The sequence below is a fragment of the Panthera leo genome, chromosome A1 (assembly GCF_018350215.1).
Source record: "Panthera leo isolate Ple1 chromosome A1, P.leo_Ple1_pat1.1, whole genome shotgun sequence".
Lineage (NCBI taxonomy): Eukaryota > Metazoa > Chordata > Mammalia > Carnivora > Felidae > Panthera > Panthera leo.
The window spans coordinates 139,777,599-139,791,479 of NC_056679.1; the positions used below are offsets into that span (position 1 = coordinate 139,777,599).

Below are 13,881 nucleotides of genomic sequence, written 5' to 3' on the forward strand. Positions count from 1 at the left end.
TGTCTAGTTGCTAATCCTGAGAAATTTTCCTTAAATCCTTAAGGCAAAATGCATTGATTTGCCTCTTCTTCTCACAATCCTGTTTAATGGGCTCAGTGGTCCTGATATATTATCTGGATGGTATGACATATGTATCATTTAAAGGCCACATCATTCTACTCAAACCTTTCTCACTTGCCCGTAAAGCAAAATACTTTTTCGTAACCATTAGAATTGTTTTATCTCTCTCCCCCTCCTAGTCATTTTCTCTTTTTTCCCCAAATGTTTATTTATTTTGAGAGGGGGAGAGCATGACCGGGGAAGGGGCAGAGAAAGAGAAAGAAATCTCAAGCAGGCTCTGCACTCTCAGCACAGTGCCCAATGTGGGGCTCGAACTCACGAATTGTGAGATCATGACCTGAGCTGAAATCAAGAGTCAGAGGCTTAACCAGCTGAGCCACCCAGGTACCCTTGATTTCTATTCCTCCTGCTCCTTTGTTCTCTTCCTCTTTGCCTTAGCTTCATTCTTTCTTAGATCATCACTGTATTTGAGTGACAGTAACTTCCTCAACTTTTGCCTTTTCTCTTGCTTTTAAATGATTGTTTTCACATTTTCTTTAAAATTAGACATATTCATTAGTTCTATTTTTAATGCCTGCTAGCATTTTTAGATTCTTCTTCCTAGATGAGAATAAATTACTCTTCTACCAAGTGAATAAGCCCTTCTTCCTAACAAATCTTTAAGATGTGAGAATCAGGTGAACTTTGAGAGTCATATACAATGCACAAATGTATGAAGGAGACCCTCTGAAATGTAAGAGTTGTTCACCTTGGTGACAACTGGGGACGAAGATCTAGAGTAGGAGGAAGGCTTGTTTTTTAATATGTATCCTTAAAATCTTTTTTAACCAAATGTATTTATTATTTATTTTAAATTCACTTTGTTCATTAAACAAATATATGCTTATTATTTTTTTTTTTTACCAAATCCATTTATTATTATTTTAAATTCTCTTTATTAAACAGATTTATATACTGGCCTAATATAAATCGTGGCCTAATATAAATCATTAAATCCAGTGGTTCAGAGGCAGATGGGAGCTTCCTAAAATCTGGCTCATGCTATTTTAATTTCCACCAGTTTAAGCATGTGATACTCTACAAATAGTTCAATGCTTTGGCAGACAAACTATTATTGCTTCCAAGGACTGTTTAAAGAGACCTGTGGTGGAGCACCTGGGTGGCTCAGTTGGTTGAGTGTCTGACTCTTGGTTTCATCTCACGTCTGGATCTCACAGTTCGTGGGATCAAGCCCGGCGTCAGGCTCTGTACTGACAGCGCGGAACCTGCTTGGGATTCTCTCTCTTCCTCTCTCTGTGTCTCTGCTCCTCCCTCGTTGTGCTCTCTCTCTCAAAGAAATAAACTAAAAAGAAAAAGAAAAAGAGCTAGGCTTTCCAAATCCCTGACCCTTTCCTACAGAAACTTGAAGGACTACCCAGCCCAATTCCAGAATGCACAGAGCATGTGTACTTCTAAAAGAAATAAAAATGCTGTGATACAAAGGTTAATGCATTTTGCAAGTTCTTCCCTCTACCTTGTGATGTTTTGGGTTTTGATCTTGTTGGATTCCTCATTGTTTCAGGAGAGGGAATGAAGAGTAAAGGAAAAAGTGAAGTGCCCTCAGCTCCCAAGTTTGTTGGATGCCCCACCCTCAACCTTTCCTTTTTCAGGATTCCCCAGGAGTTAGGCAGTGTAAGAGTAAAGCTAGGGTTGGGGTAGAGAGGACCCTGCATTTTACAATCTCTGAAGCAATTATGGGTAATTCATACTTGACATTCCTATTCCACCTTCTGTTCACAAGGTCCAGTTACTAGAGAAAAGACCAGCTCATCTCCTTGGGCATGCTTCCCAGGGCTTTGTAGACCTCCCAGAGGAGACTGCAGATGCTGTGAAAGGCACAGGCTGATCTGTGATGGGGGCTGAGGCACAAGCTCCACCCTGGTTTTGAGAACCAGGTGCCCATATCCTTTTAGTCGATATCCTGCCCCAGCCTTGACTCCTGTCTTGCTGTTCAGATTATCTTTCATTTAGATTCACTTTTATTTAAGTGAAAGACAAAAATAGGAGCTGCCATATGTACACAAGGAGAATAGGAAGTCCCAAACCTCTAGGGCTGTGTGTTCTGCATGTCCTTAACTGTTCTGCAGCCTCCGGAAGGAGGATTATCTGGAGCTCTGATGGCATATGCATGACAGGTGCAGCTCTATGAAACCATGACACCTGCTTTCACTTGGAGATTTTTCTCCAGTTTCTTTCGTTGGGTTCTGTAGAAGGGACAAAAGGAACCTTTGAAAACCCAGAAAACCAGAGAACATGTGGATTAAGCCTGGCTGCGGTGGCTTAACACAAAATGATATCGACCCCTGTGCTCTCCACTCCTTTGGCCCCCCAAGTTAGGCTTCTACTTTACTCTCCTCGCACCAGAGTAGGATGAATGGAGGGACCAGCTCTGGGGCCCTGTTAAGAGAGTATATCCAATCCAGGCCTCATTGAAACTTTGATATGAGACAATCAAACATGCAAAAGAAGAAAGAGAGATATTCGTTGAAAGTAAGGCCTTCAAAGATGCCTTTGTTGTGACATTTCCTAAGCCAAGACATCCCCTCTGTTTTCTTTTGGGGTGAATAAGTATCAGTCAGCAAATTGGGATAGAAGCATGGGATACAACACAGCAAACCCCCTCACATTTCCTGTGTTAGTACTCAAGCTTTTTACTTCAGACATTTGTTTCCATCTTGGATGACAAAAAGTGATCCAGTTACAGGTAATATTGAAAACATAAGTCTCGGTTACCATCTTACCAGTTCTATCTGACAAACTGTCTGCATCCCATGAAATAAGGCAATAAGCACAAAATGTCTGAAATCATCTGATGCAGTTACCTTTAATTTAGGAGCATGGTGAGAGCATCAAGGACTCATCAACCAGCTTTACTTTGACATTCAAGCAAGATCACAGTCTGGAGACCAGGCATATTCGCAGTCTCCTCTGGAACCTGGCTTACCATCAGCTAAAGGCCAATGAGTGGCAGAAGCTTGCCCGTTCCTGGAACTTTACAGATGACCAGATCAGAGCCATTGAGGAGCAGTGGTCAGGTGAGCATGACCCAGATGTTGCGAGGGGAGATAGGAACAGCAGTCCTTCCTGGTGGGAGATCTTCCAAGTAAGTAGTTGGTGCTCACAACAAGCAGCAGACTACAAGGGCTCAGGAATGGTGACATTCACCGTAGGACCACAAAGATCTGCAACTTTGCAAACCATGAACAGTCTGCAGTAAACTGAAGTTTGCAAAGGATAATTACTTTTACTGAGCCATATTGAAAAGGTGTTATTTAGCCTTTAAGGCAGTTAAGGTTCCCAACTGAATATGCACTAAGGAAGCAAGGATTTAATGGTGGGCTTATCCCTGGGAAACCAACCTGTTTCTAGTATTCCTTGGGATTGTCTTGGGGTAAAAGGTTCATTCCCTAACAAAAGGCTCACTGTTTAGGGCTTCCACTCCAGGAGGAATCCCTTAAGCCAAGTCTGGGGTACAGAGTTCTTTTCTTTTTTTTTTTTTTTTAATTTTTTTTTAATGTTTGTTTATTTTTGAGAGAGAGTGTGTGGGGGAGAGCAGAGTGAGAGGGAGACAGAATCCAAAGCAGGCTCCAGGCTCTGAGCTGTCAGCACAGGGGCTGACATGGGGCTCAAACTCATGAGCCACAAGATCATGACCTGAGCCGAAGTTGGACGCTTAACTGACTGAGCCACCCAGGTGCCCCTGGGGTACAGAGTTCTTATACGACGAGGCCTTGGATGAGACGAGCTGCCCTATGGGAAACTTGGGATACAGACTCAGGCCTCTCCTTGAGTAGAAGATTCCAAGCCATGGAATCAATTCAGCCAGACTCCAGCTATCAGAATTAGTGAGGTCAGGTCAGTTGGAGTCATTAGCTTTGCTTTTTTAATGATTTGACCAAAACCTAGGAAACAGAAAGTTTGTTTGGCATTAATCAGCTAAGTAGCTTTAAAAACAAGAAAGCAGATACTTTTCTTGACAAAACATTCTATTCAGAGCACTTTCTGTACATGGATATTATGAAATGTGAACAAGTCCCATGCTCAGGAGTCGATCTGCATTACTGATTGCTGGGATCGTAGATGGCAAAACCACAGCCCCTGAATACATGCTTCTTACACCACCTATAAGTAAATTATGGTACTTTATATTACTAATTCTAAGGCTACACTGTCATGTAAAAAATGGAAGATAATGCATTGAAAATGTTGAATATTGATTATCGTTTCTGAAAAGGTTCCTTTTTTACTATTAATATTTCTCCTTTGTCACTAATTAGGCATATAGCATTCTTTGAAGTTTTTAGGAAAATTTAGTTGCCTTCTCGAAATCTCTTTTTGACCTAAAGAAATGATTTGAAAATACAGTGTATCTTCAGAGTACCTGCCAGCAGGATAAAGGGGAGGGGACTTAACGTGTTTTAGTGGAACAGTACGGAGTGCGTAGAATGTGTTCAGTTCGACCAGGTGAGGGCTGCATCAGCTCTTCACGTAAGCCAGGGTGCATGTTTGGTGGGATTTATAATCTAGTTGGTGTGACAACAGCAACATACACAATCCAAATACAATCCAGGGTAATGCTACTGCCACTAAGGAGTTTGTGGGCTTTTAGGCAAAGGAGCAACATGTTGACAGTGGTAGTTAAGAATTAGTTTGGCAAATTGCAAGATGAAGAAACGAACAGGATTCGCCCAGGAGTACATTGTTCATGCGTACAGTTGGCCCTCCCTGCTTCTCTGACATTTTTCTGGCATGCTTCCTCCCCAGAGCTCAGGCCCTCCTCTTGTGGCATCTGCTTGCTCCCACACACACTCTGCTAGAACCAGGAGCCTGCCTGTCCTGTGTTTGTAACCGCGACCTCCTTGGAGACACGGGTCTCAGCTCTTTCCCTAACATCTCTCGGGGGGTTAGGTATCCAGTGCGTATTTGCCCAGTGAGTAATCCTGGCCCAGGGCACGCACACTTCCATCAGACACTGGAGTGGCATGATGGCGCACGCCTGCTGCTTCGAGTATGGTTAATGGACAGCAACGGCAGCAGCTGGGAGCTTATTAGAAGTGCAGATCCTAACCCCAGACCGACTGAATGAGACTCTCCGTTGTAACAGGATCCCCAGGGGAAATATGCACTTTGAGTCGGAGAAATGGGGGTGCATAGCAGCTCTCTGAATGTGGGAGAGCTCCACATCTCAGGAAGGTTGTCCCTTACCGTTGGGCAGGGACTCAGCTGTTGAATCTCGTATCTGCTCCTTTGGTCTGTGTCAAGCACATTAGGTGCACGACAAGTGCTAGAGTGAATCCACACTCTGGTCACCCTACAGGAATTCCAGCGAGGGGAACTGGAAGGGCTTTCATCCACTGGGCTGCTTCTCTAGCAGCCATCAGAAGAATGAGTTGAACCACAGAAAATTCAGTTAGAATGGAGATCACAACAAAAAGAGACCTCGGCACGTGGTGTTTCGCCTCTGACTCTATGTGCTTGGCACAGGAAAGGGAAGTTTCCGTGAACACGGCCACAGGGCTTTGCTCATCTGGCTGCACGGGACCCTGATGACACAGGCCACTCCAGTCAAGCATCTGTATGAAGAGCTGGTACGCGCAGGTTTCCCAGAACTAGCTGGTGAGTTTTCGAGATAGAAGCTCCTTCTCCCTTAAAATGGTGGGGGACAGTCCCCCAAAACAATACTGTCCATAAACAGCAGCAGTCTCAGTTTGGGGAGAGCTGTGGCTCATAAATATGCAGCTCCTCTGGTGATTGACTCAGTCAGCACTGATACTGGTTTAGCCTGGCGGTTCTCAGCGTACCCCCTACTGGGCATTTGAAGAAGTGGAGGAGTATTTCTGTTGATGTGTATATGCAGCAGGGTATGGAGGTGTGTGGGGTGCGGGGGAGCTGGGAGAAGGCAGGAATGCTAAACCATCTTAGGAGATTCTAGTATCATTTCCATAACTAAGCACTGTCTTGCTCAAAATGCCATCTTGCCCCTGTTGGGGAAATTTACAAGTTGGTGGATTCAAAAGTGTTATTTCTAGGTTAAAAGAAAAGAGCGGACAGCCTTTTACTTTGGCAACTGAGGTTATTGCTAAAAATCACTTGCCCAAAGACTATAATTGTCAGGGAAGATGGTTTCAAAACTTACCAGTAATGAGGCGGTGTTAAACTCTCATGTAATAACCATTCAAGCAAAATGTAGGCACATCTGCCATTACTTTCACCCATGCAGTATTACCTGAAGCTGAGAGCATGAGTGCGTGAATCACACCACTCAGCTAATATTAAGTTTCAAGCAGTGGTAGGTAAAGGAATCATGCGTGGATGATGTCTCCTCCCGTGACATTATCCTCACAGCACTGGGACTGTTCACTCAACTTTAAATTTATTTGTTTCTAGAAAAGAGTAGCCATAAGAATTCTCGGGGGAGACTAAGAGGCAGTCCACTGAAGCAGTGCAGGGCATGTGCTCAGGAGCAGGACCCTGTGGGCCTGTATCTGAACTCCAGTGCGAACAGGTTGTGTGATCTTAAACATGTTCTATAGCCTCACTGTGCCGGTGTTCTCCTTTACTAACTAGAAAAGTTCTAATGTCAAAGGGTTGTTGTGGGATTGAGTCATAGTGCCTGGCACATAGCAAGTGCTTAATAAATGTTAGCTATTAATAATGAATGTTATCCTTTTTTTTACAGAAAAGATCCGTCAATTCAAAAATGAAACTGATGTGAGGTCCAAGAAATGTGCAGTTTTGTAAATGCCTACAGAAATTGTATTTAATTGGTTTTCCACTCAGCATTGCCTTTACATTCAGTTCTTTAATGCCATAAAATTCTAGCAGTATTGACTGTCCTTTCAACTATGAAGATGGTGGTGACAGATGAAAAAATGGTATTAGTACTTTCCACCTACTGAAATGAAAGGTCAAAATTTTTTTTGGTTTTTGCTTAAAGAAAATTGTATATGATTTTTGCATTTCTGACATATGATGCAACATATGTGATAGCATAATCTAGGTTTTTGTTCATCATGTTTTTAAAAAAAAATGATGGTAGGAATAGCATCCTGGTATAGGGATTTAGAATAGACAGACATGGTTTTAATCCTGGTTTTACTACTTATTAACTGTGAACCTTTGGGCATACTAAATATCCAAGATCTCAGATCTTCAGTTTCCTTCTCCATAAAATGGGGGAATGTCTCTCTCTGCCACAGTATTGAAGATGAAGGTTGAATGCCTGTGAAATCCCTAATCTCATGCCCACAGTATTGAAATCATCCCCTGTGAGTTATTTCTCTTCAGTGAGAGAAACTAGCTTTGAAAATTTATAGTTACTTTTGGCTTTAAATAACACATATGTGTAATAATAGTGCTTAGAAAAGACCGGAAGTATGTATACCAATGTATTTTTTTAAATCTCTTGGTGGTGTAATTACAGGTGGTTTTTATTTTCTTTGTACTTTTTGGTACTTTCCAATTTTTTTTTTTTTTGGCAATAAGCATGCATTATTTTTATAATCTGAGAGAAATAAATATAAAATCAAGTATCAACTCATATCAGTTTACATGCACCTATTCATCATAATTTAAGGCTCTCCATTCTCAAACTCTGACTCTAATTCCATAAGGCACCAGAGATAAAATCATGGGTAATATCAGCCCAATTATCCTGAATTGATAGTTTTACATTTTGGTCTCCTCCTGATTGTAAATGGCCCACTTACTTCTATAAATGTTTAAAATAGGGAACATGTTCACAGGAGTCCAAAAAGTTTTTTAAAAAGGGATTCAGTGGAAAGTCTTGTCCCCATCTGTTCTTCAACATGGCTGGTTTCCAATGACCATGCTACTTACTCCCCCTTCCAAAATCTGGGTAACCTCTTTATGCAGAAGTAAACAAAGAGAATACATACTCTTATTCTATAAGTGTCTTAACTGTTAAATTTAAGTTAATTAACGTAGAGTAACACTATTTGGTTCTGCTTTGGACAATATACACTTTCTAGAGCTTAAACACTTTTTAAAAAGATGCTTATGATATTCTCAGTTACAATATTCATAACATTCACTTTAGTTAGTCCACATGGTTATGGCTTGGATACTGAAAACCATTCCTAGTTGTCATCTAGGTTCCTCAGAAAGCAGACCCTGAGACCAAAGTTTATGAGTCGCTGCTTTTTTTAGGAGTGGAAATCCAAGGAAGCAACAATGAGGGAAAAGAGGAGTGAGATGGGGAAGGAAGGAGAGCCCAGACCAGGGTGAAATACCAAACTGGCCACCACCTGGTATCAAGCATTAACTGCTTATCTGACTTTCAGGGCACTCTCTTCTGAGAGATGGGCTGGACTAGTACACCTCACGACAGTTTGTACGGGGGAGAAAGAAAGAACTGATCTGTTAACACAATGGGGTGTTAATTCTGGGCCACATAGGAGTAGCCTTCAAGTGGAGCCTGTGGTCACTTGTGATCCTCTCAGAGTGCCTGGGGAAGCCCAGAGAAAAGCATGGCCATGGTACAGGTAGCAAAAGATGAGGTGCTGTTGGTTTGTGTTTGTTGAAACCCACGAGGAGCTGTTTGCCACAGTGCTAGCCAGGCCAGAACTCAGGACACTGTTACATAAGAACAATCTAACACTCTAAGACACAATACTCAAATTCTTTAATTCTGTAGTTCAGAAAAGCCTGGTTGTGCCCTTTAGAAAATGGGATATTGGCCTATCTCACATTTGTTCTCATGTCCTATTACAATGTAAAGCAATAAGAAAAACTATTTCCCGTAGTAACATTAGAGCATAGAGCTAGATCATGTTCAGAGTGAAAGAGGCTTCTAATTAAGTCCATCCACTTCTGTTAAAGATACGAAAATTGAGGCTCTGGACCAATTCTTTAGGATTTATACGTGTTTTTGTGTAACCCAAAGTACTTTGTGAAAGAGGTGTGATAGGTAGATCTCACTGTTTCACAGATGGGATCCTAAGATTCATGAAATTAAATATCCAGCCCAAGATCACCCAGTCAGCCAGCAATAACACCAATGGAACCTGGTCTTGTTTTGCTTGATCATTTTCACCCAGATTCTTTGCACTGGCAGCTAGTGAAAAGTCTTTCCCCAGGCCTAGAAGGTTTGCTGAGTTGCCCAGTGCTATTACCCTCACAGGGTGATGTTTGGATGTTCAGAGAGAAAAAAGGTTCAACACTGCAGAGTTTCAAAACACAAGAAAGACCATCAGAAATAGGACCATTCTAATAGGAAATTTCTTTTTGATGACTCTCTTTCTGTACTAGTAAAAAAAAATCTTTCCTTTTATCATTAAAAATTATTGATAGGTCTCATCATTTCCCATTTTTAATTGTCAGAGTCTTAAGAAAATGAAGACTAATACATTAAAATCACAAAAAAACACTTTGTGATAAAGTATTATTAATCTTGGTCTTTAGCTCTTTAATTTTAAAATAAAAATACCTTAGTTTCTATTACTTTTAAAAATAAAATTATTTTTATGTTTACTTTTGAGAGAGAGACAGAATGTGAGTGGGGGAGGGCGGAGAGAGAGAGGGAGACACAGCATCCGAAGCAGGCTCCAGGCTCCGAGCTGTCAGCACAGGCCCATGAACATGGAGCTTGAACTCACGAACTGCAAGATCACAACCTAACCTAAGTCAGACACTAAACCGACTGAGCCACCCATATGCTCCTTAACAATTTTTTAGTAAAGTTCTCAAAGTTTACTTGGTAACACTAGAAATGATTTAGTCTTTGGTAAATAACATTAATAAAACAAGATTTATATACTTTTATGATGTAATCAGTGACAGGCTGAACCTATTAAAAAATCAAGTCATTTTTAAGTTAAAAAATTTTTACTTAATTGTTTAAATTAAAAAAATAACATTAAAATAATCCTACATATAGTTACAAAGGATGGTGTGGCTTTGAAAAAGCCTCTTGGAGTTCTGAAAAGATGAACAGGATGTATCCATGATGTTCTAAGAAGATGAAATTTTAAAAACTAGAGACTTCTAATCCTTGGTATAACCAGATGAATTAAAAGGTCTCAATATGTGCATATTCATTTTAGTCAACCACTTTTATGGAATGAATGCTTGTGAGAGACTGGGTGTGAGTTGACCTGGTTCCGAGGGATCTAGAAGCTGAGGTACTACTTTCAGGATGAATCGTCCGGGGATATTTTGCAGCAGCAGCTTGAGGAATGGTTTGCTGAAAAGGTAAAAACCTGCTTTAACAATCCCACAAAATGACACACATTAAATACCATTGCATTATATATAATTTAACCAAACAAACATTTGTTAAGCACCCGGTAGATACATACAATAAGCTGGTGAAGCAGCCATTAAAACAAACAATTAAGGACCAAACAGTGGTCCTTAATCCATAAGTTACACTGATGTGCTCAATACCCTCTGATCAGCTTGTATTCCATAGGATCACACAGGAGCCATGGGAGTCATTCCTCAAAGAGGACTCAAGTGGAATCTTACAATGTGTACAGAGGCCAACTGTAGAAAGGGACTTTATGGTGTTTGGAAGAAGAGGCAGCCCCAAGCCCTCCTTTTATTCCAAGCAGTGTTCTCCTTCCTGTACCTGTTAACATGTGGAGTTCAATCAGGGAACATGGGAAAGCTCTGAGGAATCCTGTCTGGTCCTTGTTTCAAATCACAGTAAAGCAGATCTCTCCTATTTCAACCCGGTTCACCTGGGAGCTGACTAAACCTTTATGATCATACAAGAGGAGCTCTTTCCAGAGGCCTGGTGCTCCTTAATGTGGATAACTTTCTATACAAAGAAATAACTAGATGCTGAAGACACACATTGAGAGGATACCCATACTATCTCAGAACTCAAGGAAACATCTTGGACCTAAGCACTGACGTAACAGAGTCAGTGCACAACTGACTTCATCTAAGCATAGAATACGTACAGGTACATAATATGTATGTAAGTACACATTACGTGTATACACATGTGTAAAATGTACAAGGATTTTCTATATTATACTGGATACAGCTTCTCAGTAGACTTGTTACCCGGTTCTTGGTCCACATCACTGAACAGTACATGGAGATTCCTAGTAGGGTCTTCTACTTAGAAAAGTCATCTTAAAATCCTCGAAGTAAAATTATATACATTTGATCAAAACATTCATTATGTATTTTAAAAACCCTATGATGCAGCTTTTACTTAAAAAGAAAATGAGTGAAAACTCTTAAAGGTCTTCATGACAGATTCTAAGAGCTCCTCTAGAGAAATTTCCCATCTTAAAGGTATTTTATATAAATGTTTCTTTGTACTTAAGTGGGTAGTCATTACAGATGGGGGAGATTCTTCCAACTAGTATGAAAATTTAGTTGCTAACCACCTAATCTGACCCTGTTAAAAGAACAATTTTTCCTTGGGGAGGATGGGAAAAAGGGAATGTAGAAACAGATTCACCTTACCACTGGTTTCATGATCTATAAAAATGGCAGAAAATGAAGTAGCACTAGGAACAAGCAATTATCCAGCAGGTGGGGCTAAAGTGTCAGAAATCTGACTAGTTTATTAGTAATAACTGTTTCTAGTAGTTACAGGTCTTGATTGGGGGATAAAAGGAAAAATAGTACAGAGGACTACCACAGGTCTATTACATAATCCTACTTAGGTAATAATGGAAGCAGTTTATGGCTGTTTCCTTCATGAGCAATTACTGGAGAAGTACTATACATAGTGAATCAGCAAAGGGCAGCTGGGGAGGTAAATCTCAGAAACGGGTTTTAAGACTATTTCCTTGTTCTGTTTTTTTTTTTTTTTTTTTTTTTTCCTGTAGAATATGAATTCCTGTCAGTACAAAAACAAAAGGCTGCCTAAATTAAAAGTAAGCATATATGTGATTTCTTTACACCTTCTTTACCATACAAATGAACAGTCCCTCTCCCTCTCTATGCACATATGTGCTGAGAAAAACAGAAATGAGTTTTCTCTTTTCGTTTCTGATAACTGATCCTCATATATTCAAAACTATATTGGGAGGTCGCCTAAGGACTTTCAGAGTCTTTGCAGCCTGTGAAGGCTAAGACCCCTATCCACCCTCCATATCCTTATTTGGACTTAATGCCTCTGCCTCAGTCTTCCACTTCATTACCATCATTCTCTACCCGAGGCTAAATTTAATGGATCAAGCTTCCCTTGATTTAATCATCTGGCAGCCATCTACTGCCTGGAAAATAAAGGATGTAACATCATTCCGTATATATTTTCGCTAAAACTTTGATACATTAAGTAGACAGTGTTGTCTAACACTGAAAATTTATGTTAGGTGACTTTCTCTTTTAAAATCAATTGTTCCTATTTAAGGATGTGAACTTTTAACTCTCAAAATTTAAATTTTTTGCAACAATTGTCGATTTATATGTATCCCATGTACCTTTCTCTAGTAATTTTTATTAAGTTAAATTCGCTTTTGGTTTTACAGTTTATAAAGTGCCTTTATATATCTCATTCAATTTTCACATTGTCTCAGTTAATCCTGAAACCAGAAAATAACTTTAGGAGCTACGTACCCTTAACACTCCCACTTTACACAAGAGGAAGTGGAGGCTCAAATATTTTACTTGATTTGTGTATGATCACAAAGGCAGTAGGTAGCAAAAGTGAGGCACTAATTCAGGCTTTTTGTTTATTTTTGTTTAAATTCTAGGCATTTTCCTTTATATTACATGAATCTAGTGCAATCTGAATTTTTTTCCACACTACAAATATGCTGACAGTTGTACTGAAAAAGGGAAGAAGACTTAAAAAAAAAAAAAAAGGAACAAAAATTAAAGACTATAAAAATGGAAGTGTTTCTTATAATCAAATACCTGCTACATGAACAGGAGGTAATGAGTAAGTAAATAGTTTTTGTCTCTTGTTTTAAATTAACGAGAAATCATTTATATATTTCTTTTGGCCACCAACACAGTGGATTATTTTTTGTATTGATAATTTTTACACTGTTGAGAAGAAACAATGTTTCTGAAATTAATTTCCTAAAAGAGGAAAGGCAGATTTAGACCAGGTTTGATGATTCTAAGTACATAAAGACTGTAATAATAAAAGGTAGAACAAGTAACAGTCATCATGAATTCTGATCTTCTCAACACGTAATTTAAGTGTTTATTAGTCTATAAACTCTCAGGAAAAAAGATTTTTTGATTAAGATCATCAAATATGTGTACTCACCACTGTGACTGGATGATGCTTTTCCACAACAACTGAGCTCATGGGAGGAGAAACTCCCATTATAGCTAAGCTGCTACTAATTCGGTTTTTTGAGGCAAAATCACATCTCCCTGTGATCCGGGCTGTAATTGTTTTTCCAGCTTTCTGTTGTGCAGATGTCACAATTCTGGGCACATACTAAAAAAACAAAGAAACATCCAGGTGGTACAAAATCATGGCAAAATATATAGTACTTTTTGCTTGTTTAACTGATGAAGAAAATACAAAGGCACTTAAAAAATAACTGTATATTTAACCAACTTTAACATGGAAAAAATAAAACAATGAGACAAAAGGCAAGATACAGAACCATGCACCCCAAAACATCTCTTTATGACTCTGGTGTACCAACCATTTTATAAACTTTTGTAAACTTTAAAAAAACTCTTTATTCTGAAACAATTATAGACTCATAGGAAATTGCAGAGATAGTAATAGAGAGGTCCTGTGTATTCCACACCATTTCCTGCAATGATTACATCTTACATAAATATAGTATAATTATGATGTCAAAGCCAGGAAGGTAACATGGGTAT

The 13,881-nt window shown here is 39.6% G+C and overlaps 2 protein-coding genes across 8 annotated transcripts in view; one reads left to right on the forward strand and one right to left on the reverse strand.

Annotated features, from left to right (window-relative positions):
* ANKDD1B (ankyrin repeat and death domain containing 1B) overlaps positions 1–7,530 on the forward strand; it is a 62,169-nt gene extending 54,639 nt beyond the window's left edge. Inside the window, exons 13-15 of the mRNA XM_042941276.1 lie at positions 2,933–3,134; positions 5,584–5,715; positions 6,779–7,530. Of these exons, the coding sequence (XP_042797210.1) occupies positions 2,933–3,134; positions 5,584–5,715; positions 6,779–6,840 (396 nt within the window). The 3' untranslated portion in view covers positions 6,841–7,530. The remainder of the gene's footprint in view (positions 1–2,932; positions 3,135–5,583; positions 5,716–6,778) is intronic.
* A 2,217-nt stretch (positions 7,531–9,747) lies between these two features.
* POC5 (POC5 centriolar protein) overlaps positions 9,748–13,881 on the reverse strand; it is a 45,917-nt gene continuing 41,783 nt past the window's right edge. For 5 of the 7 annotated variants that reach the window (XM_042941315.1, XM_042941288.1, XM_042941298.1 and 2 more), the window contains 2 exons: positions 13,307–13,483; positions 9,748–10,303 (listed from right to left, as the gene is read on the reverse strand). In XM_042941315.1, coding sequence (XP_042797249.1) covers positions 10,160–10,303; positions 13,307–13,483 — 321 coding nt within the window. In that variant the 3' untranslated portion in view covers positions 9,748–10,159. The remainder of the gene's footprint in view (positions 10,304–13,306; positions 13,484–13,881) is intronic. The other 2 variants (XM_042941341.1, XM_042941333.1) reach the window with 1 other exon arrangement.